Source organism: Acipenser ruthenus, chromosome 41 (assembly GCF_902713425.1).
Source record: "Acipenser ruthenus chromosome 41, fAciRut3.2 maternal haplotype, whole genome shotgun sequence".
Taxonomy (NCBI): Eukaryota; Metazoa; Chordata; class Actinopteri; order Acipenseriformes; family Acipenseridae; genus Acipenser; species Acipenser ruthenus.
Window position 1 is genome coordinate 3,553,535 of NC_081229.1, and position 26,630 is coordinate 3,580,164.

General features: G+C 42.2%; 1 protein-coding gene across 6 annotated transcripts; it reads left to right on the forward strand.

Moving 5' to 3' along the window:
• The first annotated feature begins 1,810 nt into the window (after positions 1-1,810).
• On the forward strand, positions 1,811-26,220 carry LOC117433578 (mediator of DNA damage checkpoint protein 1-like). 6 transcript variants are annotated; one of them, XM_059010807.1, is made up of 14 exons: positions 1,820-1,911; positions 3,137-3,292; positions 3,779-4,211; positions 4,658-4,965; positions 5,774-5,834; positions 6,080-7,608; positions 9,126-9,221; positions 9,523-9,570; positions 9,747-13,237; positions 13,977-14,168; positions 14,757-14,939; positions 15,249-15,374; positions 15,897-16,007; positions 24,978-26,220. In XM_059010807.1, the coding sequence occupies exons 2-14, from the start codon at positions 3,148-3,150 to the stop codon at positions 25,191-25,193; spliced, it is 6,939 nt and encodes a 2,312-aa protein (XP_058866790.1). In that variant the 5' UTR covers positions 1,820-1,911; positions 3,137-3,147; the 3' UTR covers positions 25,194-26,220. The 6 variants fall into 6 exon arrangements, with proteins under 6 accessions (XP_058866795.1, XP_058866794.1, XP_058866790.1 ...); XM_059010810.1 differs by having other exon boundaries at positions 5,777-5,834; XM_059010808.1 differs by having other exon boundaries at positions 1,904-1,943.
• The last annotated feature ends 410 nt before the right edge of the window (positions 26,221-26,630 follow it).

Sequence of the window (26,630 nt, forward strand, 5' to 3'; positions counted from 1 at the left end):
ACAACTAACTTTGTGGTTAACACACTTCAAGTAAGTGCTGCCTCAAATTAGGACAATAGCATTCAATGGATTAAATGTGAAACTACATAGTAAATGTTACATCTTTGGCTGCCACTTGGTACTGCTTCTTGTAAAGCACTTTGTGATGGTGGTCCACTATGAAAGGCGCTATATAATAAAGATTGATAGTGACTGATAAAGCAGAGAGCTTACCAACAGTGTGGGGGTGCAGCAGTCCAATACCACCTGCTGAAGAGGTTACAAATTGAAGAAAGGACTCCGAGTTGTGCACCAGTCAAATAATTGCTTTATTACATCGGGTGAAAATTTTTAAATACTTATGCATGAAACATTCAGATTTTGGACTTTAGATCGGGCAGATTAGATTTCCAAGTATTTTCCTTTCTTAATTATCTTTAATGTGATCACATCCTTTAAGTTAAAGGTTTTGTATCTGGTGTTAAACTATTACTTTGTAAATAGCCTGTTCTGAAAGCAAACCTGATTATCACTTACACAACAAACTGGATTCCAAAACAGAGTAACAACTAAAACCCAACGGCTTTTAAAAACAGCTCCCCCTCCTGGTGAAAACAAGCAAGCAACACAAATCACTCCGCGTCAACAAACGCATGGACCCATCTCCTATCAATTAAAGTGGCCTATTAAATAAGTAAGCCTCTTTAACACTACAGTTCCACTCAATAGCACTTGTTAAAACCCAGTATTGTATACAGCATGCTATAGGTGTAGGTTATAGACAGTCTATAGGTTCAGTTTTAAAAATATATATACAAAGGCCCATGCTGTAGCCTTTATTGATTTTTTATTTTTTTATTTTAAAACGTTACTTTGGAAAAATTCACCAGCAGTAGAGGTCTAAAACTGCATCTTTTTAAAAACGTGTTGTGTTTGATTTAAATACACATTCAAGTTTAAATGTATAGGAACATTGGCATGCGCGTCCAAATGTAACGAAATTCGATCAAGCATCCAGAGAATTTTAGATTTTAATGTAAAATCCCAGAAACGTGTCTTATTCATTTATTATTGTATAATGCATACTGAAAACGGAACCGCTACTATGATAGAGGGGGGGCTTAGACGCTTTATTAAAACGTGCAAACCTGTGTAATTGACACTAAATAGAGTATAACTGTGAATGAAGTGCGGATATGGTATTAATTAGCACAACCTTCCGTTAAAATAATGTATGATGATTATTAACAGCATTCACAGAACATAGGGTACGCCCAAAGAGATGCGCCTATTTCAGCAAATATACGGTACATACCACGCAGTCCTTTGCAGCGTAAATGGATATCTGTTAGAAACTGTCCTGAGAGCATCAGATGATTCGAGGGCATTTGCAAGCACTCCCAGCTTTCACTCCCACAGCTCGGCAACTCTACAAAATTAAGCCACCCAACCCCCATTACAGGCGCCATTTCTGGAGCCCACTCCGTACTGAATACATTGCGGCGATGCTGTGTTGCAGCGCCAGCATATACCGGTATTTTGTTAATAACAATACAAAATATCGTTAATATAAAGTGACTGACTGTTATTTATGTCAAGAAACATTTTGCCAGGGCGAGCGTGAATACGTTAAAAGCATTGCGAGTGCGCTGTTAAAGTGAACGACGGGCTCCACTGTTTACTAACTCCGCCCACTTGTGACATCATTTTCCTATCCTTCTTTATAGGTCTTCGGATCTCTCTTATAGTCCCTCTGTCGAATCAGAGAAAGATTATTCCTGATTGACATTAGATTACCCAATCGCGAATAGAAAGCAGATGATTGATAGCTACGATACCCAATACTGGGGAGCCATTCCGTGAGATGGGCGTGACTTTTACAGGAAGCTCCGTGACGTACCGGAGAATTGCTTTGCAGACGCACGCAGAGAGGTGAGGTGATGCTGTTGATAAAATAAGTAAACGTGCGTGTTAGTTTTGTATCAGATGAAAACGCTTGTATTGTTACCAGAAACTGCATACAATTACCTCAGGTAGTAAATGCGTAGCTATAGTTTAATTAAGTTATCATTAATTAGCAGTTTATTTTGAATACAGGCAGTTATCTACGTGATTGCGTTTCAAAAGATGCGTTTTGTTGTGTTTGTTTAGTTCCGAGTCAGTACATTTATTATAAGAAAGCGAGGTGATACAGCGGGCGTATTTGATTTAAGTTATTTCAACGAGTTAAAATACATTTTAAGTGAAAATGCCAGGTCGAATTTGAAATCTGACGTAAGGGAAAATTATATCCACTCAGTTTTCATGTAGGAAGCATTCAAATTCTTATCGGCAATTACATTTTCCAACGTGTTAAAACATACAGATAATCCTAGTTAAGTAAACCATAATAATAATAATAATAATAATAATAATAGTATACAGGAATTACTGCATTGGTAAATAATTCGCACATTGGTGAGCCAAGGCGCAGACACCCCCATGCTAAAGCCTGCCTCCTAGTTAACTGTACCCTTTCTGTAATATCCAGTTAGCAGATCTCCACAGGTTGCCACTTTTAAACAGTTTACGAATCTGATGCATTTGTGACCAGCACGAGGGCTGTAACGATGGATAACGTTAAACCTCAAAACGTAGTCCTTTCATGCATTGAATGTGGGTTAAAAATAGAAATATCACAACCTGCCCTATGAACCTAGAGCAAAATTGTACATTCAATAAAATTATAAACAGACTCCGGAGTTACTCTAGAAAGGTGTGTGCTGTATATTGGCAACAAAACATATTCAAACAGCTACACTCTTTAATAACCATAGTTTTATGCAGCATATCATAGGTTAATAAGTTCTCAAGCTTTTTCTGAAACCTGAAACTCATTAGTGTGATGAATACTTGGTTATATACAACCCTGAAACTTACCTTCTGAATAGCTTGACAGATTGATAACATTGACAATAAACAGTTCAATAGGCACACATTGTCTGTAAACTACCATAGAGAAAAATCAATTCAAATAGTTTTTAGTTTCTCCTTGTATTTCATTGAGCTAACCTAATACTGTTAATTTTTTTATACCACAGTATATTTCAAGTGTTCCTCTGCTTGACACACTGCAAACCGTGTTCCTTTGGTAGTAATATTATTTGTTAATTTTCAGGCAGCACAGCCATGGATCAGACACAGCTGTTGGAAGAGCCTCTCAGTGCTGAAGAGGAGGAGCAGGGGGTGAAAGAGGATTCAGCCAGCGAGGGGAGCCAGAAGCTGCCAATGGGCAGACTGCGACTCTTCAGCAACGCACACTGCAAGGAGACAGGTAAGGAGCAGTGCCTGGCCATATTGCATTATTATTATTTAGCAGACGCTTGTATCCAAAGCGACTTACAGAGTAGGAGGTGAACTATGCATCAACAACTGCTGCTGCAGAGTCACTTACAATAGGACCTCGGTTTTTACGTATCCTCTGAAGGATGGAGCTCAAGGAGTATAAGTGACTTGCTCAGAGTCACACGCAGTGAGTGAGTGGCTGAGCCGGGATTTGAATATCAAAGCCAGAGAGTTTATTTAAGACCATTTTTTAAATTAAAATACAAGTTTACTGTAACATGTGTTTCTTTCAAAACTGCACAATGCACAGTAAGTAAGAGTTATGGATTTATTAGGAAACGATTCAGTATCATCAGCCAATCGGCTTCCAGCTATAGCGAGCCTTAATACCTGTGAATCAAACTTAAAATCGGTTATTGTGTTAGCTGCAGTCATTAAAAGGCTTTGATTGTTTATCCTTTCCCTTCTCCTGCAGATTTCCAGTTGTTTGCGGGGGAGAACACGGTGGGGCGTGAGGAGTCGTGCGCGGTGGCCCTCCTCGCGGGGTCCGTATCGAAGCGCCACGCTGTCATCGAGATCGAGAGGGGCTCCCACCTGCTGTGGGACTGCGGCAGCCTCAACGGGACGCGCAAGGGCCGCACGCAGCTGAAGCCTCGGGTGCGATACGACCTGCAGGACGCGGAGCTCCTCGTCTTCGCAGACCTGCCCTGCCAGTACTTCATCCTGCCTCCGGGGCGGGCCAGTGAGACAGCCAATCAAACGGCATGCTATCTTAGGACAGCCAATCAAACCGCTGTCTCTGTCAGGAAGAAAGAAGCAGGGCCAGCTTCTGAGTTCAAGACGCCCTCCACTAAGAATGTTGGATCAGACCCGGTGGAAACAACTGTACCTCCAAAGGCGTCTGAAGGGTAAGGCTTAGTTTTTACCTTTTCAGCCCTTGTCGCTGTTTCCCATTACATGTTCCTGGGGCTGCTTTGTTTTTGGTCCCAGCTGTAGTCTATGATTTTTCTTAATTGGGTTTCATTGTGTAAACTCTTTCACTACCACTTGGGTTTTAACTTCCAGCTATATCAGTGATGCAAATATGTTTCTAATACCCATTTGACTGTTCTGTCACAGGTACCATTCACCTTTCCCCCTTGGAAAATACTTCTTGTTCTATTTTTTTTTTTTTTCCCCCACATACACTACTAAAGTACGCAATGATATAAATCCTAAATTGAAACTTAAGAAAAACTTGAAATGATAAATGCAAGATCCCTATAAAACAGGACATTTTTGTTTTGACGTTTATTTCTTTTCACAATGTAGTTTTTATTTTCCTAGATCATTTACAAAGTTTAAACTTTTGCAGGCTAATCGAAAGGACAGCCAACGGCAGCGCAAAGTTGCAGGGGATGGACCCAGCTATGGAACGACCAGCCAATCAGAAAGCTGAAGAGGGAAACAATGGAGGAAGAGGAGGCGGGATCAGAATGGTTGACTCGGGCGATGATGATGATGATGATGATTCTCTCATGCTGCCGGATACTCAAGCCCATGTGGAGACCCGCTCACTGGCACTGGAGGAAACGCCTGCCCCGTCAAAGAGGGGATTCGCAACACCCCTCGTCGTGGACTCTGAGGAAGAGGAGGGGGAGAGGAAACTCACTGACACTTCGGGTACGTACCCCGGAAGAGGGGAGTAGTGAATGGAAAGGCAGATGAACATAGAGGACGGTTATACTTGAAAATAACTACAGATTTATAAAAAAAAAGGGCCTTTTCTGCTGACTGTTAAAAAAAGAAACTTGATAAATTCAGTGACACTAGAAGTCCTGTTCACTGTATTCAAGGCAGTAAAGACTGAAGACGTTGAAAAGACTTCCAGTTGAAACGTTTGTTATTGAATTGATGAAGTTTCTTTTAGGATTTCTGTTGCGAGTTTAGTAGTTCAGGATGCTGGTGGTTAAATCAAAGGTACAAGCTGACGCAGCTGATCTGTTTTGACATTATTTGCCTCTTGAAACTCCGCCAGCTGGCCATCAGTTTTAAGGAGAACGCTTTTGTAGATTAACATTATATATCTACAGTAATATTTATGAATCCTGCTGAAAGATCATAATAGCTATGACTGCAGGACTCATCTAGTGTTCCCTCGCCAACATAAAATCCTTGACTTCATCTCTGATATTGCAGTTATTGCTTAAATAACGCACGAGAAAGCATTCTCCTTGTTTTACCAAGATAGCTCTAAACCCAAGTCTGTGCTAGAATGTCAATCTGATTTACATATTGAACACAATAATAACGGAAGCAAGATTCAGTAGAGTGCTTGACAAATTGGATGTTCCGTTTGTAATGAGAGGATTGTGTTTTTATTGAGAGCTAGCACAGTTTGGAAGGTGATGAAACAGGCTTTGCAATGAGGGTGTTAGAAATGTGGGGTGAATGTTTCACGTTTGTTAATCTCTCTCTTTTCTCTTCTCAGCAGGTCCTGGCCCCATAAACTCCACATTCCTCTCTCCAGGGGCCACTGTCATCCCTGAAAGGTATATTCATATACAGTTATACAGCGCCCTTACAGGAGGGAGATTGTTGACCAGAATTCATTCACTCTGTCACAACACCCAAAGGGTTTAAATACAAAATTGTTTAACTATTTCTTTAATTATGAACCAACGGTAAAAATGTTCATTATTAACAGTACATTTATCAGACGGATAAATGGATGATTATCTAAAATTACACACCTTTATGTGCTATTTTTAATAGTTATTATTATTTATATTCACAGTGAAGATGAAAGCTCCATTACCCCAGGTACCAGTCCCAATGTACAAGCCTCAAAGGGTCAATCCACAACCAGGAGCAAAGGGGTCAAGCCAATGCCTTTACTGGTAAGCAGCGACACAGATAGTGAAGACCTGGCTGCTCAGAAAGGCCACAGCAAATCAAAATTAAAAACCAAAAGGCCAGCGGAACAGAGGAGGCCAGCAGCAGGTAAAACCAGGAGGGAGAGGTCAGCCAGCGAGGGGCCGCAGGACAGCGGCTCGGGCGCAGAACAACTTAACGGGACGAAGGGTCAGGAAGAGAAGGCTGCGTGGACCAGGATCAAGGACCAACCAGTGTCCGAGCACTCCGGGTACATTCAGAGATCGGAAGAGAAGGGAGTGCAGGCGGTGGGGAGGGCACCCGGAGATGAAACCGTGGGGAGCAACGAGAAGAATGATACAGACTCTGAAGAACTAGAGGGGAGGCAGGGTGAGGGTAGCAGATCAGAGAACAGCAAAGGAGAGAAAGCGCTGGCTGTCTTCCAGCTGGACAGTGATACTGATATTGAGGAGGAGGAGGAAGAGGAAAAGCAAGATAAGGAGAAAACTGACTCTGCTGCTGCTGCTGGAAGTGGAAACCAAGTGGAGGTACCAGAACTACGAGAATCTGCAGTTCCTTCTGCTCCTGTAGAACTGGATGCGTTTCATCTGGACAGTGACACTGATGTTGAACAGGAAGAGGATGAGCAGCCTGTGGGTGAGCCCTCCACCTCTGCAGTCAAAGCTGCCTTAAATGCTGACTCCATGTCTGAACAGCAACCTCAATCTGGTGCTGGTCCTACAATGCTGAACGCCTTTCATGTGGACAGTGACACCGATGCGGACGAAGGAGAAAAGGAGCAACCTGTTGAAGACTCTTACAACTCCAGGGAAGGGTGTGATGTTGACGCCTCAAGTAAGGAGCGATCATCCACAGCCACAGCTGCTCCTGGCCCTGTCACTCTAAATGTGTTTCATCTAGACAGCGACACTGATGTGGATGAAGATGATGTTGAAGAGCAGCCAGTGGATGAGTCCTGCAGCTCTGCAACCAAGGCTGGGTTAGATGTTGACGCATCAACAGGGCAACAAGCATCCACCACTCCAATTGCTCCTGCGGAGGTGACCGCTTTTCATCTGGACAGTGACACAGATGTTGAAGAAGAAGATGAAGTCAAGTCTTTCAGTTCTGCAACCAAGGCAGGGTTAGATGTCGTCACCTTGGCTGAACAACAAGCACCCTCAACCTCGACCACAAGTGCCCCTGGCCTGCAGAGCATGATCCAATCGGACAGTGACACTGGCGTGGAAGACGAAGCGGATTTGTCTAAGGCTGACGCGACTGCAGAGATTGAAGAAGGAAAGACTGGGAAGCCAAGCTCGCCACCGGAAAAGGATGCCACCAGTCTCCATGATGGCAGTGACACAGACGTGGAGGAAGAGAATCTGGCACCTAAAGCCGGCAAAACAGGACTGGATCTCATGAAGCAGGACAATGATTCAGAAGCTGAAGGTAAGAGAATGTGTGTGTGTGTGTGTATGTGTGTGTGTGTGTGTGTGTGTTCGTTTACTCAAAGAAAAACATATAAAACTACTATTTCAAAGAATGAGAATGCAGGCTAACAGAGAGAAATAGTTATTTAACTGCATTTGTATATCGCATCTTTATTAACATAACCTTTTTTGTATCCTTTTTGGTAACCTGGGAAGAAGTTAAAATATTACTGAAGCGATGTAAAATGTATTACAAAAACATAAGGTTTATTACAGCTGTATTAAAACGCATACATGGCTCATTGTGAAAGGTGCAAACAGTCACAGAAAAACACACGGTCATGTGCACATATTCAGAGACAACTGGTTACTAAGAAATGGCTAAGAATCTGGACGTTAAACTCTCCCTAATCCCCATGATCACAGAGCCAAGCTGTCTCTCAACCCCCTGCAGAGTTCTGCCCCTCTTATTCTAGCAGTTTACAGTGGTGTATAAATGTATTAGAACACCCCATTGATTCTGTTGGTTTGATTTGTTATGCATATGAAATCAAAATTGTAAAAATAGGCAAATTAGTGATAGTCTAATCAAGATGACTTTGAATAGGTCACACGTGCAATTAATTTAAATTAGTAAGAGAAAAGGAACTCACAGCCACAAATGGTAAAATGCATGAGACTTTTTAGGAGTTGTTTAAGATGCCCAGTTTAAAGCACCACATTTTTAAGTCTGTACAGGCTTAAATCCCAGATTGGATAAGCAAGTAAAATCACTTTTCCGGTATTTATTTAAAAGACCCGAACAGCATTATCCCTCTTTTCATTTGTAACTCAACCCAGCTACCTAGTTTTATTTAAGAACAAGTTACATTTTTAAAGTTGATTTGTGTTGCTGGCATGCTTGCATTTGGATTGCAGAAACTTTTATTGAACATAAATTTTAATTAAAACAAAACTGAATATTACAGTGGCAAACCTTAAATATGTGATCAATTTATTTATCCAACTTTGTTTTACAATCCGTATTCTCAACAAACGCGTAGTGTTATTTATGTATTACAAGAGTAAACTGCAGTATTTTTGGACACAGTATCTTTGTAATGTAATAATGCTGCCTGATGAGTAATACTTTAAAAGGCACTACAATGAATAGCCTGTTGTGGTACAGCGTTAAAAATATGGTACAGGATTAGCCTACATAGGATTACAACTGGCTTCAGTGTTTAATGAAAAAGAAAGACTGTATCATTGATTCACACAAACAGCTCGCTGTCTGGTAACCATGTGTCATGGTCAAAAGCACTGCATGAGTAGCTACTTGTAGTCTTCCAAATCGTTTTTGAATGATGAATCATTGTAATTTGGTAATACATGTCGAGTTATTTATTTTAAACAAAGAAACGTGTTTGTGAGGGTAGATAGTGAGGAACTGCGTCCATCTATCAATACACAGTATCTCACAGGCGATTGTAATGTCCCAACAACAAATCCTATTGTTTCCGGGCTGGTTTCTGAGTCTGTTCTCTGTTTCCACAGCTGGCGCAGCAGCAGACACATCCAGGCTTGATGAAGAGGCTACACAGGCATTCATCTTCCAGCCTATCAATGGGGGAGATCAGGGGGCCTTCAAACGTAAGTGTGGCTGAAATTGGTCTTTGCCATGTGCATGTTAAGCTGAGGGAACACAGACACCTTTTCAAGACCAGTTAATTGAAACCTGGTTCCAGGAGACCTAGTTTGAGTCAACTTTGCCGTATCAAACCCCAAGTCTCCCTGGTGTGCCATGCAGTGGCCTGAAACCTCGTCTCCTGAAACCAAGTTCCAAGCCACAAAGTGTCTTTGTGTTCCCTCAGCTTTAGAGAACAGTTTGTGATGGCCAGGTAAACTGGATTGCTTTTTATTAATTATTTTGATCTCCTTGATTTTCTTACAGAGCCATTTGCATCTGATTTTAGCAGAAGAAGCCTGCCCTCTATATCAGGTACAGTGAGTTTAGGATTAATTTATGTATCATTCTGGTCAATCTGAAATGTGTAAACAGAATACTTATATTTAATACTTTTTATATTTGATTTGCATTTTATTTAACCCTCCCCATCTCACGTGAGGATCAGCAAAGCAAATTGACTACCAGTAGCCTTGCACATGTTGTTGCAGGTGCTCCGAGGCCTCTTGAACACCCCATGGAGCAGAGTGATGAGGAAGATATTGTTGTCGCTGAGACTCAGTCTTTCTGCACCGATGCCGATAGCAGCGACTCGGTTGACCCTGCCTTAGAAGCTACCCAGCAGTATGAGTGCGGGTTGGACCAATCCAAAGAGACAGAGGAAGAGCCCACACAAGCCTACAGTTTCGACCTGGGAACTGAGGCACGGGCGACCCAAAGTGGCGGTCTCCGACTGGCCCTGTCTGAGGGCACAGAGACAGAACCGACCCAGGAGGTCACGCGTGAGGCGGACACGCAGCGCCTAGCACAGACTGCGAATGCTGTGGAGTCAGCCTGGAGTGCAGAGCAGGAAGAGGCAACCCTAGACTTCAACTGCGTCCTGTCTGAGGCATCCAAACCCACAACCGACCTGAAACCAACCTGCGCTAGCAATGCTGCTGCTCATCATGATGCAGAGACTCAGCCCATGCTTTTTGACCTCTTTGATGACACAGAGGCTGCTGAAGATGCACACATCCAGCGTGAAAGCCGCAGCACGCCTTCCTTCACTACTGCAGAGACTCAGCTCATTGAGTTTGAGACCCAAGAACATAACGATACCCAACCTGTTCTTTCACACCACCAGCCTTGTGAATCCAGGCAGGCACAATCCGTCCCCCGATACGAGATGGAAACAGCAGCTGCAGAAACTCAGCCCGTAGACTCGGAAGCAGCTGGTGCAGACACACAACCCTTAGGATTCAGGCTTGAGAGCCAGGCTGAGTCTCTGACAAGTGAAGACGCCGCAGTTGAAGCCGTGCAGTTCACTAGCGAAACCTCCCAGACGCAGCTCGGCTCACGGCCTGAGATGGAGTCTGTGGAGGAATCCATGCAGGATACAGTGCCCATCAGAGCCCAGGGACACAGTAGGGGTCCCACAACAGTCTCCAGTGCTAAGATTAGTGATGACACAAGTAGTTCTGCCGGTACAACTACTCGGGAGTCGGAGGAACCATCCGTTTGCCCGGACGCCAGCACGCAGTCCATCAGCTTCCAGACGTATCTGACCGATGGAGAGGCCTGCAGTAATGAGCAAGAGAAGAAACATGCAAGGAATGATGATGCCTGCCCTGTGGCTTCCACAGGCCCAGTGCCTCTGACCAAAGACACAATGGCTGTGGGAAAAACTCCAGAGGAAATATCAAGTCAAGGTGGTAGAAGAGGGAATAAAGGCAAGGAGGGAAGGACTGATGGAGCGGAGCAGAAGGAGCATCCTTCAGTTGTCGGCCAGGCTGCAGGAGATTCGGGATCAAACCTCTCGGTCGAAGACGAAGGCAGAAGTAAAGGGGCAGCAAGGAGAGGAGGTAGACTCCGACTCGGCAGACGTCAGAAGGGAAAAGAGACTGAGGCAGGAAAAGAACAGCCAGAAGGAGAAAGTAACGTGGCTTCAGGAGAAAATGTGGAGCAGCCAGCGGTAGGTGGCAGGAGTGATGGAGGAGACGGACCCAGCTGTGAAGAAGGCATGGAAGGTGCTAGTGAGACGTTAATAGAGAGCACAGAGCAGGTAGCGACTGTAGAGGAAACCGGACCAGGAAGAGAAGAGCATCTCAGTGGTAGTGTTGAAGCATCTGGAAGCAAGAGTGAACAGGAGGATGGAGAGAAACACGATGAAGAGGAGGGGGAAGCCGGTACCACTCCAGGGGGTTTGAGTAGCAGACGGAAGTCGAGGGTAACCAAACAGCACACTCCGAGTGATGGAGGCAGAGCCAAGGCTGCATCAAAAGCTGCTGCTTCTGCATCTGGAGCTGGGAGAGACCTTGTTCTTGCTATGGAAGACCACGGCTTGGAGAATCAACAAAGGAAAGAAAATGAGGAACCTCAGGGAACGAAGGAACCCAAGATGGCCCCAATCTTCCTGAGGAAATCCATGAAAGGGCTGACCTCAGAAGCACAGGTGACTCCTGTGAGGAGAAGTGGAAGAGCCGCGAGAACATCTACAGCTTTGGAGACACCAGAAGCATCACTGGCAGCCGGAAGAGTCGGGGGGCTCAGGAAAAAGAGGGGGGTGACAACAGCTAGGGAGGAGGAAAAGAATAAAGAGGAGGAAGAAAATGTGGTGGAAGAAAAGGAGCATGTTGGTCTGAAGCGAAGGCGGACAGCTGAGGATGGAGGAGATGTTGATGCTGTAGAGATCTTGCATCCAGCAGAACAGCAGCAGCCATCAGAAGGGGATTCGAGGCAAAGTGAAAGGGAATTAACGGAGGAGAAGAGTTCTGAAGTTAAAGGACGGGGAAGTAGCCGGAGGAGGCTTCTTTCAAAGTCTGACCCCGTCCTGGTTCTGGAGGCAAGTGAAGAAGAGGCCGCCAATGCGAGAGGCACGAGGCAGGCTGATTCTGGGTATATTCAGCCAGAGCCAAGAGAGCAAAAAAAGACTCTGGAAGCTGAAAAAAAACCTAAGGGGAGGGGAGGCAAGAGGAAGCTGGCGTCAAAGTCAGACCCTCTCCTGCTGGAGACGAGCGAAGAAACAGCATCGGTCAGTCAGGAAGAAGTCCCGAAGGCGAGAGGCCAAAAACAAGCAAAGTCTGTTCTTCCCGAGGGAAGCAAAGAAGCAGCTTCAGAGCTTGAGCAATTCGAGGCGAGAGGAAGGAATCGGGTCAGATTAGGAGCAAGTGAGCAAGATGCAGCTGGAGAAGTGCCTGAAGTAAGAGGCAAGAAGCAAGCCAGTTTGTCTGATAGTTTTTCATTGGAGGCAGGTAGTGAAGAAGCTTTTAAGGTCAGCCAAACAGAGGTACCGGAAGTTCAGATGGAGCCAAATGAGCAAGAGGCTAGTGAAGAGGTGCCAGTGGGAAAAGGCAAACGAGCCAGGAAGCAAGCAAAGACCGACTCAGAGGCCAGTGTAGGGGAGGTGGAGCAGATACCCGTGCCAAGAGGCAGGAGGCAGGCTGGATCCATTCAGCTAGAGGCAAACGAACAGCGAGGAAAAGGCAAAAAGAAGCCAGAGGAAAGCAAGACCATAGCAGAGCCTAAAGCCAGGGGAAGAGGTGGACGGAGGCAAACCAGGACAGCGGGAAATGAAGAGGAGGAGGAGGAGCAGCTCCAGCCAGCCTCAGAGGGGGAAAACTTCAAAGTACCTTCAGTCAAAGGGAAGGGTGGCAGGGTCAGTCGGACGAGGTCGAAGGACAGTAGCGAAGAGGCAGCAGGGAGCAAGGAAGATACAGCTACAGGGAAGACAGCCACGTCAGAAGAGCCCCAGCTGCAGACTGAGGCAGAGCCAAGAGTCCCAGAGAAAGGGAGAAGGAGAGGCAGGCAGGCAAAGACTGAGCCCCAGGGTCAGGATGCAGGACCCTCGGAGATAGAGATGGACAGCAGCCTTAAGGGGAAGGGATGCAGGAGAGGGAAGTCGACAGCCTCCCAGAGAGAAGTGGAAGAGGACAGGGAGGACACTGAAAGCAATGCCAGCGCCAACTCTGAAGAACAGGGGGACAAGAGAGGAAGAAAGCAGGTAAGTCTGGAGAAGCGAGGGTTTGACTATCAGTACACACACATCTATTTTCCTTTATTTCTCAAGACTTTCTCACCCAAGTTTAAATAGTAACAAGTTAACAGCAGAGCCTGTGTGCGATAGCACTGTTTGGGATCAACAAAATAACACCACTATTGGAATTTAGCCACTGGACTGGCACTGGAGAACGCTTCGGTTTAGCTGAATAAAGAAATCGAACAGGATTCTGCTCTAATAATTAGAGAAGCACTGAGAGTATCAGAATATGCTTGCATGTATGAATGTGTGCCACACTAACATTTTTATATGTTCATAGTGCAGATGAAAGACGTAGTGATTTAATTTTTTTTGCTTTAACTGATAGGTCACATTTTGTAACTACAGCCCGGCGAGGGAATGATTGTTACTGACGTTAATTAATCAAATCAATCAATATTTATTTTATATAGCACCTTTCATAGTGGACCATCATCACAAAGCACTTTACAACATAGTGAGGAACAATGCATAATGCATTAAATACAAGGCTAGGATGTGAATTCTAAACATTGTGGATGTGTGTGTCATACAGAATCATACGAATAAGATAGCGCCTTTCATATACGAAAAGGATCTCCGAGCACTGTACAGGACAAGCAAAAGAAAGTCAGAAGATAAGTAGAAAGATCAAACTAATAAAAAGCAGTATGGTATTGATAAGCCCGGTGTTAATGTTTTGAGGTGTTTCACTTTGTATCAGGAGGTTCCTAGGACTCCCTCCCCTCAGGGTTCCACTGGCTCCGCCTCCTCGACCCGAAAGCGACGCCCACAGAGCCTCGTCACGGGGTCCCAGGACACGCCTCCCGACTTCAAGACCCCCAGGCGATCGGTGAGCCGAGCCTCCATCACTGGGGTGAGCCCCCGTCTGACAGGGAGCAGCTCGGTGCCCAAGGTGTGTGGACAAGCTTCCACCAACACACACACATATATTGCAAAAAGTCTACCGGAAGCCATATACAGTAGTATTTCATGTTATATTTCGCAAATGTCCATTTTTTTCAATTGCTGTCATTTTTTTTGTTTTAAGTATATGGAAAACTACAAAGCGTTATGTAGTTCAATTTGTGAACGTAACATTATTCAGCAGGTTCCATTCCAATTTTATGAAGCAATAATGTGTTTAAACTATAGGGTCATGCAAAACTTTTGGCCACAGCTGTAAATCATATTTCTGATACACATCTCAGCAAGGTAGATGGACTGAGTGCAGGACTAGTGACTTGTCCGACACCCTGCTCAGAATACAAATATTACTTCTATTTATAACACATTGATTACACAAATGTGGAACTTGAAGTAATGACTTTATCGTCTTTATCAAAGAGCCAAGCTAAACTTCTGAAAGACCTATTACAGTTTAAAAAAAATAATACAAAATGAACCAGCGCAGTAGCCAAACACTGTCCAGTTTACACACCACGCTGGCAAGGCTGCACTGTTCCTGAGCCCCCGCGTGTTCCTCTCCTCTCCCCCGACGCAGATCCAGTTCACCGGGGTGATCGATGACTGCGGGCTGGAGGTGATTGAGCGGCTGGGTGGAGAGATGGCAGAGTCTGGGCACGACTGCACTCACCTGATCACAGACCGCGTGCGCAGAACCGTCAAGTTCCTGTGCGCCGTGGCCAGGGGCATCCCCATCGTCACCCCAGAGTGGCTTGAGAAGGTGAGGCTGTTTTAGTGATCTGTGTTCGAAAATGAATGAACTTGGAAATACTAAAAGAAATGTATCAAACAACTAAAAAGTCTGATTGCCTTATAACGTTTTGGACAAACATATAAAACACAAGCAGAGACCCCTGCACTCCTGAAAGCTTGCATTCCAAACTTATATCCTGTAAAAGTTATCAACATTATTATTATTATTTTTTTTAATTTTAAAACCAGTACAGTATTTTACTGCAGTGTTGGCTGCCGCTGCACTTGGAGTGATGTGGTGGGGGAGATTCAGTGTGTGTCTCTTGTTGCAATGCAGTGTGGGAAGAACGGCTGCTTCCTGTCTCCCAATGCCTTCCTGGTAAAGGACGTGGAACAGGAGAAGAACTTCAGCTTCAGTCTGGCGGACTCCCTGATCAAAGCAAGGAGGCAGTCCCTGCTGGAGGTAATAGGAATCCCCTTTAAGACTGGGGGTGTTACTGAATTAACCTCAGCAAGATCCACAAGGGGTTAGAAAAAAGCATTGGTTGATGAGTTGCTAGTCAGTCTGACCTTAACAACTGATTCTGATGTTGCATGTTTTGTTGGCTGTATTTAGAAAGGACAGCTAATTTGTCACACTGACCATGGCTTTGCCACCTGTAGCTTTACAAGTAAATCACACCCAAAATGTGACTTCTTAAGCTGTGCACTGGCTACTGTAAAGGCCATTTTTTAGTTTGTTTGTTTTATTCTTTTCTGTCATGCATACAAATTAGTGCATCGCGAATATTGCTCCACATTCTCCATCTTATTGGGATAAACCAGTGGTTTGTTAACTTAAAAATGCCAAATGCCCACAGTAACGCCAGTGATGCCGTGTCAGCCTGCTTGAAAGGAGAGCAGAGTACAGCTGAGATAATCTCGTGCTCCTCTGATGAATCGCTGAACAGGCAGCAGTACTCCGCTTCACCTGTTGTTTCTTCAGGGCTACGAGGTCCATGTGACTCCGAATGTGAAGCCAGAACCGGCGCAGATGAAGGAGATCATTCAGTGCAGTGGAGCCAGTTACCTGCCAAAGATGCCCAAAGTCTACAAGGTGAGAGCGCATGTTTTTATCTGTGTGTGTCTCAAGGTGAGAGCGCATGTTTCTATCTGTGTGTGTCTCAAGGTGAGAGCGCATGTTTTTATCTGTGTGTGTCTCAGCCTAAAAAAAAGCACTGCTTTTTCCATCCACCTTTTTCTTTTTGATTTTGCACCTTTTGGTACACAGCAGTTTTCCTTTTTAAAATGAGATCTATGCAGTACAGCCTCGCTATAACTAACCTGTTGGGGTCCAAGCCTTTTGTTCGTTATATCGAGGGGTTCGTTATAGCGAAATGACAATCGGAGTGAACGATAAACTGTTGGAGTAAGTTAATGAGTTAAGATTATGAAGAAAAGTAGAATTAATGTACCTGTTCGTCTCATGCATGCAGTATTCTGCCTTTGCTTTATCCTATCCGTTAAAGAATTAAAAACACAAATCCCGAATTAAAGCTGAACTCTAATCCAACATGCAAGAATACCAAACTGAGCTTTTATTCCGGAACAGCCCGACATGAGAAGTTCATCAGATCCTCCAAGTGTTTTTGTTGTTGTTTTTTATTTAATCAGTTTTGCTTTGCCGCATGGTTGCTGAACAAGCCAAAAAACAGAGTGCTTTTTGACAACCTCTCTGTTCACGACAGAGAGATGCCTGCGTTACTCCTTTTTTCAAACGATCAATATAGTTTCCAGCTTTGTTGCAAAATAAAATTATTTTTGTTTCGGATGCAGTTACTTTTTACTAAGACAAAATAGTGTGTTTTTATATGATCTTTTTAAAAAAAATTATTTGGGGGCTAGGTTCGTTATAATGAAGTGCATTATAGCGAGGGTGTACTGTGTGTGTGTATATATATATATATATATATATATATTAGTTGGAGTACAGTTACACTGCACTGATGAGCCCCAGAGAGCTTGTATATGTAAGTTTTTGCTCAAAAGTCAACTTCCTAACTATTTGTCAAGGGACAGTGTTTGAAAACACTTACAGGCTTTTGATGCCAAGGTAACTAAACACTTATTTCTATTTAAATCTATTAATGTGTTTATGATATAATTTAATACATAGTTTGTGGCAAACATGACATATCGAGACTGTACGTTTAACAGAGAGCCACTTGCGTATAAAAGCTGAACAATTAGCTTGTTGAGAGGGCTTGCTGGAGGTCACTACGGGTGCTGTATGGAGGTTGGCGGTTCCTGTTTGCTATGCAGTCTGGGATGGAAGGCATTGTGTGATGTCATCAGGAAGTTTGGAGCTGAGTGCTGTGACTGATGGCGTGTTCGAACGAAACAATTTTGAAAAGGAAAAAGTTTTCTATATTATCAGCGGCTGCATGAGGAAAACGTTGACTAAACTACTTGCCAAGTATTTGGAACAAACTACGTGCCGGAGGCCAGGTGAACAAACAAGGTTAACTAACCTGTTTGTTCCAGCGGAACAGGTCGTACAGCTTTGAAATTGGCGAGTTTGGTTTTAGGTCATTGAAAGGATTCCCACATCGTTGTTTCGATTGCTAAAGGGAAATTGACATTTTTGTGACTGGTTCAATATCCAATTCAGTCGCTGTAAGGAAGAGAAAATAATTCGAATATAACTGACTTGCAGCATATTAAATGAACATTACTCTGTCTATCAGAACTGCTATAGAATTACCGCCAATCCTTGTGTGTTACAGACTCGTGTGTTATTTTCCGTACTTTATTATTTTTCTTCTATTTATTTATTTTGTTTTGACCAGTAAATAATTATAAATATTGCTTTTTAGTATACTGTTTTTTTTGTTTCTGTATTTTATTTTAGTAAATTGTTAATTAACTTTTGCTTTGTTGATTAATTGTTGGGTATGTATATTGCGTTGTGTGTGTGTTTGCTGAGACTATTGAAACCCGGCTTGCAGTTTAATAGTGTAAATTGGCTCGTGAGGGTATATTCCCGCAACCACTGGTGTTGATTACTAAAGAGGTGTCTTTGGTAACACGATGGTAAAGTTAGTTTGTCTCTTGGAAGGACCGTATTTAAAGCAGGTTTCCAATAGGGATGAAAAGCTTTTCATTGTTGTGTACTGTTTGTTACTACCATAGCAATTAACTGTTATTTTTATGTTTGGTTAATTAATATTTTGTTCTGTACATGTTTTGTTTCTTTGTTCTGTAAAACTTGTTTTTTATTTTGTTTATAATTTGGTTTCATTATTTTGGGGTAAATGGACTTAAAGCTGGAGCCATCTAAATATATATATATATATTTTACCTCATAAGCAACTTGTTTGATCATTCAATTAATTACTAGTCCCCTTTTTCTCTGGTTGATATAGGACTTGAATAGGATAATGGGTTTTCTGGTTTTCTGGTCCTGGTAATGTGGTTAAGTTAAATAATTTGATAGGACATTTATTACTATCTGGCACCCCAGAGCTTGACGCCGTTACATAAGTGGCACCCCAGATGGGACGCCGTTACATAAGTAGACAGATGGGACAGAGCTAATTAGTACTGGACTAATTGGGATATAATTAATTGGAGTTGATAATTGGGTGATTGTTTTAGAGTGGAAAAAATGGCTAATGTTTTTGAATTGAGTGATGATCAGTTAATGCCTACAGCTGATATGTCCTTGCTAGATTTTGAAACTGAGGGTGTTTGTTCGCCTCAAGAATATCCTCCTTTAAGGCCATTGCCTACACCGTTGGGTTTACGATCAGGAGATCTAGATATACGGGTGTTGGCGCAATCAGTGGAAATAAGTAGACAGATGGTAAATGAATTGCAAACCATTGTGCAGGAAAACTCAAGAAAACAACTAGCTATGGAAAAAGAATTGGTTGATCTTAAACAGGAGCAAGGGTTTATTATTGAAAGCATTGAGGGTTTAAAGCGATATATACCATGTGTTATTGAAACATCGGTGAATGAGTTGTCTGATGCTGTCACTAAAAGTGTCAATGGTGTAATTAAGCATTTAAGGGAAGAATGTAGGGCTAACATAGAAGGTGTGAAGGAACTGATTTTAAATTTGCAAACGCAGAATAAGCTTGAGAATCGTGTGGCAGATGAACGGGATTTGTTGGTTTGTCGGACAGTACAGGAAGTGAAGCAATTGGAAGAGTGTTCTGAGATCTTAACAAAACGTGTGAGGGTGTTGGAAGCAAACCATAAGAAAGGGGATGTTGGTTTGTCATTGGAAAGTAGTGCACAAGTGAGAGGAGAAACTGGTGTAACAGCAGCTAAGTTGCCTGTTAAAATTAATTTTCCGTCTTTTGGAAGAGTGCATGATGAAAGTGATCCTGTGGAATATTTAGCCAAATGTAGTGATTTTCTTGCCCTGCGTCCTATGTCTGATTATGAAATACTGGCTACAGTGAGTAATGTTTTACATGGCATAGCCCGTGATTGGTGGGAGATTGCTAGAGAGCAAGTTATTAGTTGGGCAGATTTCAAGGAGAAGTTTATGTCTGCATTTCTTTCAGATGATTATGAAGATGAATTGGAGGAGCGAGTGAAAACTCGAGTGCAGGGATCAACAGAATCGGTACAGAATTATGCATATAGTTTTCGTGCTTTGTGTAGAAGGTGGAAATCTTCAATTCAAGAGACGGAGGTTGTAAAACTCATGTTAAAGAATATGAATCCTAAATATGTTAGTCATTTGAGAGGTAGAGTTAATACAGTAGAGGAGCTTGTGCAGTTAGGAAGACAAATTGAGAAGGATCTGGCTGCTCAATCAGAGTTTGACGGGCGCCAGACCTATGGTGGTAATAAAGAAAGGGTATATAAAGGGCAGCAAGTTACCCCAGTGGCGAGCAAGGCTAGTGTACTTTGTTGGAGGTGTAAACAGGAACATTTACCAAAACAGTGCCCATTGTTTAAAAAAGAAGGCTACAAACCTAAAGTTGGTGTAGTAACAACTGCAAAAGGAGAAGAGGTGACGGATGTCATTAATCCTAAAGGACAGACTAGAAAATCAAACGAAGGAAAGAAAATCCCACCCAATGTCTTGCAACAATTGATAGTTTCTGTTGGCATTAGACAGTGGGAAGGTAAGGGATTGTTAGATACTGGTGCTTCGTGTACTTTATTGCATGAGGATTTGTGGAAAAAAATGTGTGTGTCCAATGAGAAGTTGCAACCTTGGAAAGGAGGTACTTTGTTTTTAGCTAATGGTGACCCAAGTTGTCCATTAGGTTCTGCTAATCTAGAAGTTAATTTTCATGGAGTAACAGTTGCAATGCCAGTAGCAGTGGTGTCTGGGAATGGGTTGGCTTTTGCTCTAATTTTGGGTTTAGATTTTATTACGTCAACTGGAATGTTGATAGATGTAAAAAACCTTTACTATGTTATGCAGAAAGAGAAATTCCCTTTTCAACCAGGTTTTGCACATTTAAATACTTGGCATACATGTGAATCTACCACTAATACTTTTGTGTATACCAAGATTAATCCAGTAGTTGCAGTAGAGTTAAAATCAGAAATGTCTGTGGAAGAAAAGCGTAAACTGTATGTGAAGGAGGCTTTGTCTCGAATGGATACTGTATTTGAGTGTGAAAAAGAAATGGCTGATGTGATGGAAGTGTATTTGGGTGTTTGTACCCCAAAACTTGGAAAGACTGCAGTGTTATCTCATAAGATCCATGTTAGGGAAGGTCCTGCAATCAAACAACGGTCATATCCAATGTCTGCAGGAAAGCAACAAATGGTGAAAGAGCATTTGGATGATATGCTAGATAAGGGAATAATTGAACCTTCATATTCTCCATGGAGTTCCCCTGTAGTACTTGTCCCTAAGAAAGATGGCTCCCAAAGATTTTGTGTAGATTATCGTAAATTAAATGCTCAAACAATAACTGATGCTTATCCTATGCCTACAATTAATGATATGTTAACTTCGTTGTCTGGTTCACAGGTGTTTTCTACAATTGACTTGAATAGTGGTTATTGGCAAGTCCAAATGGATGAGACTTGCAAACCATTGACAGCATTTGTAACAAACTATGGCTTGTATCAATTTAAGGTCATGCCTTTTGGCCTTAAAAATGCTCCAGCATCTTTTCAACGCTTAATGGAGTTGGTGTTAGGAGACTTGCGTGGTAAGGTTTGCTTAGTATATCTAGATGATGTGATCATTTACTCAGCAAACAAAGAACAGCATTTAAGGGATATCCGGTCAGTCTTTGATAAACTTCAAGAGGCTGGCCTTACTATTAATTTAAAGAAGTGTCAATTTTGCAAAACTGAGATTAAATTTTTGGGACATATTGTTTCTACAGCAGGTGTGTATGCAGATCCTGCAAAGACTGAAGCAATTCAGCATTATCCAGTACCAGCTAATTTAAGGGACTTGCAAAGGTTCTTAGGAATGGCAGGCTGGTATCATCGCTTTGTTCCTGGATTCTCTGTCATTGCTGAGCCTTTGAACACTCTTAAGAAGAAAGGTGTGAAGTGGAGGTGGTCTCCTGAATGTCAGTCAGCATTTGAACAACTGAAAGGACATTTAATGTCACCACCAGTGCTTGGTCACCCAAACAATGAGTTGCCTTTAGTGGTCTATACTGACGCCAGTGGTTTTGGCTTGGGAGCTATATTGGTGCAGCGCTTATCTCCTACTCAAGAAGAGGTGTTAGCGTATGCCAGTCGAGCATTGACTCCTCCGGAGAAGAATTATACTACCACTGAGCAGGAATGCTTAGCAGTTGTGTGGTCTTTAGAGAAATGGCGACAATATTTAGAAGGCAAACCGTTTAAAGTGGTTACAGATCACTCGGCTATTTTGTGGGTTTTTAATACTACAAAGCCTAACTCTAGACTCATTCGATGGGCTCTACGCCTTCAAGAATTTGATTTTACTGTGGAGTTTCGGAAGGGTAAGCTGAATGAAGCCCCAGATGCTTTGTCACGTGCTCCATTAGGGACAACTGAGAAAGTTCTATTAGGAGTACAAGTGGAACAACTAGCAGCTGGGCAAAGTTATACTCCATTTCCTTATACAGATGATGATGTTTGGAGTGCGCAAAGAGAAGATCCGGAAGTACAGAGAATTTATCAAACTCTTCTGGAAAAGATTGAAGATGATACCACCTCTGAACAAAATGAAAAGGCCTATGTTGTTTTAGAGGACAAGATTTATAGAGTGAGTAAAATGTACAATACTACAAAGTACCAACTCTATGTACCAAAGAGTTTACGATCGGATGTGTTGCATGCCTATCATAGTAATCCTATGAGTGGGCACATGGGTCGGTATAAAACTCTGCACCGTATCCTGCAAACAGCATATTGGCCAGGGATATGGAAAGATGTTGTTACTTATGTGCGCAACTGTCAAGTTTGTCAGTCTGTAAAACCTGAAAATACTCGCCCTGTGGGTAAATTACAGTCTATTACAGTCACTCGACCATGGGAAATGGTTGGAGTTGACCTTATGGGTCCCCTGCCTAACAGTTCCAACAACAATACGCAATTGCTAGTGGTGGTAGACTATTACACCCGCTGGGTTGAACTTTTTCCATTAAGACAGGCAAAAGCTGTAACCATTGCTAACTGTCTGAGAAAAGACATATTTACACGTTGGGGTACGCCTGCTTATCTTTTATCTGATCGGGGTCCGCAGTTTGTCTCAGAAGTGTTGTCTGCTCTTTGTAAGCAGTGGAATGTAGTAAAGAAACAGACAACTGCATATCATCCACAGACGAATTTTTCTGAGCGTATTAACAGAATATTGAAGTCTATGATGGCATCCTATGTGCAGGAACGACATGCTAAATGGGATTGCTATTTAGCAGAGTTCAGATATGCTATTAATTCATCTAAGCAGGAGACTACTGGTTATTCTCCTGCAGAGCTCAACTTAGGCAGATCACTGAAGGGACCTATCGATCAAGCCTTGTCTGGAGCAGGTATATCACCTGACATGCCTGCTTATGACACCCTACAACTGGTTCATGATTTGAAGGAGCATGTGCAAAGCAATGTTGCCAAAGCTAAAGCGCGACAGAAGAGGAATTATGATAAGCATCGGAGAACTGTTAGTTACAAGTCCCAAGATAGAGTGTGGGTGCGTAATCATGTTCTTTCTGATGCTTCCAAGAAGTTTACTTCCAAACTAGCACCTCGCTGGAAAGGCCCTTATCGCATTGTTGAGAAACGGGGTCCAGTGAGTTATCTAGTTTGTTTAGAAGACACCGGACAAGATGTCAGGACTATCCATGTTTGTGATGTTAAACCCTTTTATCCTACAGCCGAAGAGCATGATTTCCAACTTCGTCAAAAGGTGCTTGAAATCTTTAAGGATGATGATGTGGATGAGGAGTCAGAGTTTGCTGGTTTTACCAATGAGGATTTAAACACAATGACTTGTGTTTTTTTAAAGGGGGGAGAATGTGGCAAACATGACATATCGAGACTGTACGTTTAACAGAGAGCCACTTGCGTATAAAAGCTGAACAATTAGCTTGTTGAGAGGGCTTGCTGGAGGTCACTACGGGTGCTGTATGGAGGTTGGCGGTTCCTGTTTGCTATGCAGTCTGGGATGGAAGGCATTGTGTGATGTCATCAGGAAGTTTGGAGCTGAGTGCTGTGACTGATGGCGTGTTCGAACGAAACAATTTTGAAAAGGAAAAAGTTTTCTATATTATCAGCGGCTGCATGAGGAAAACGTTGACTAAACTACTTGCCAAGTATTTGGAACAAACTACGTGCCGGAGGCCAGGTGAACAAACAAGGTTAACTAACCTGTTTGTTCCAGCGGAACAGGTCGTACAGCTTTGAAATTGGCGAGTTTGGTTTTAGGTCATTGAAAGGATTCCCACATCGTTGTTTCGATTGCTAAAGGGAAATTGACATTTTTGTGACTGGTTCAATATCCAATTCAGTCGCTGTAAGGAAGAGAAAATAATTCGAATATAACTGACTTGCAGCATATTAAATGAACATTACTCTGTCTATCAGAACTGCTATAGAATTACCGCCAATCCTTGTGTGTTACAGACTCGTGTGTTATTTTCCGTACTTTATTATTTTTCTTCTATTTATTTATTTTGTTTTGACCAGTAAATAATTATAAATATTGCTTTTTAGTATACTGTTTTTTTTGTTTCTGTATTTTATTTTAGTAAATTGTTAATTAACTTTTGCTTTGTTGATTAATTGTTGGGTATGTATATTGCGTTGTGTGTGTGTTTGCTGAGACTATTGAAACCCGGCTTGCAGTTTAATAGTGTAAATTGGCTCGTGAGGGTATATTCCCGCAACCACTGGTGTTGATTACTAAAGAGGTGTCTTTGGTAACACGATGGTAAAGTTAGTTTGTCTCTTGGAAGGACCGTATTTAAAGCAGGTTTCCAATAGGGATGAAAAGCTTTTCATTGTTGTGTACTGTTTGTTACTACCATAGCAATTAACTGTTATTTTTATGTTTGGTTAATTAATATTTTGTTCTGTACATGTTTTGTTTCTTTGTTCTGTAAAACTTGTTTTTTATTTTGTTTATAATTTGGTTTCATTATTTTGGGGTAAATGGACTTAAAGCTGGAGCCATCTAAATATATATATATATATTTTACCTCATAAGCAACTTGTTTGATCATTCAATTAATTACTAGTCCCCTTTTTCTCTGGTTGATATAGGACTTGAATAGGATAATGGGTTTTCTGGTTTTCTGGTCCTGGTAATGTGGTTAAGTTAAATAATTTGATAGGACATTTATTACTATCTGGCACCCCAGAGCTTGACGCCGTTACAAGTTAATGATGTAACAATCTACTATTCCTTTCTATTTAAACCTTCAGGCATCCTGGTATTGAGTTTATCAATTGTGTTTTACTTTATTCTTCTGTATTGTACATTATCAGATTGGATTCTTTCTAAAACTACAAATTATGTATTTGTCATTATTATAGATAGATATTGACAATGTGAGACAAATTTGACCAAGTTAATGGTAATACTGTGTGATCACTGTGTGTGTGTGTTGCTGTTTTGCAGGACAGGACAGTGGTGATCTCCTGTGTGGAAGACGCTGCCAAGTGCAAAGCCGCTCTTGGGGCCTCTATCCCTGTGGTGAATGCAGAGTTCCTTCTCACAGGGATCCTGCAGCAGAGTGCTGAGCTGCAGAGATACAGCCTGCAGGGACCCGGCTTCGACAGGCAGGGGGCGCCAGCACACCGGACCAGCACAGCTGGGGGGAGGAGACGCAGATAGAGACTCGTTCCTGCTGCTGCTTGAATCACTGCACTGCTTGACTTTCTTTGATCAAAGACTTTGCAAAAAACATCATATGAGTAAAGGATGCATTTCACTGGATTTTAAGTAACTTAAAATCTATTTTTACATCAGCCTCTTATAAGTCCTAAGCAATGTTACAGGTTCCTGCTTAAAGAAAAGCTAAACAAGGTTTTAAAATAAACATCTTTGCATCTTAGTTATTAGCACCAGCAACATATTCAGATTATTAATTTTTAAACTGATTTTGTAAGAAATGGTCTGCACTTCTGCAAAAGCATGTTGTGTTACGTTCTATTAAGAAATGGAATTTTAAAGAGCTGGTTTATTTGTTGTAAATGTAGGTTCTGAAGGTGGATCACCTTCCTGATTATCTAGTAACTGAGCTGCAACCCAGCTACCTGCCTTTCAATGCATTCCTGTGCATCTGCAACCCACCTTCATTTCTGCCCTTTCCAAGACAAAAGATGAAGACGGGATCTCTCTTGCCTTGTCAAAGGTGGAATTGTGAATTCTTCCATTCATGTCAATGTTTTTCAGCAGTGGTTCGAAATACTAGGTGATTTTTAGACTCTTATTACATCACTAACAAAAAATACAGTGACGATACTTCTTCGTTTTACCCTTCAGAAATGAATAGAGTGTGGTGTCATGATAAACGCACTCCACCAGATACCTAATGGAAATAATTTGGGAAGACGAAAAACATTTAAAGTTAAATAATGGACTACAAGGAAAGATAATGAGCTATGAACGTTTTACTACACCTGTAATGACATTGTTATTCATCTCTGTTGTTGTTTGAAACCAAAGGATCAAAGATATTTTCGTAGAATCAAACCCACTGCAATAGCATTTTTATCAAAGCGTGAATCCGAGCCGATCCCAGCACAAGGAGAAACTAATCGACACGCCCTGCTTTTAAAACAGAAGGTCAGAAGGATTTGTGTTTATTGTGTAAAATAAGTTATAACGTCTTTCAATAAATAAGATATTTTGTAACATGGTTTGGTGAGTGAGTATTGATTAAATTTGGAGCATTTAAGAAATACAAGCAAAAGACAAGATACTGGGGCTTATTGATCAAAAACAATCCAAGGAATATAAAAACTATTAACAAGCAAGTATGAAGGTTAATTGTCCTAGGTATATAGTAGAGGAGTCTGCACATATTCCAGTTACATTTCTATAAATATCTACAGACCTGGTAATCCAACTGTGATAGAATTTGGGATGCACTTTGTTCAGCACACGTTATTCCTGATTCTGCGTCCCTGGAGGCCCCTGTGTGTGCACAGGTATAAGACATGCACACACTGGGGGTGTCCATGGTGCAGTTCTACTGGTTCAGAAACACGTTTTGTATTCACACCAGTTGCAAGGGAAAAATGTTACTCACAACATTAGTACTTTATC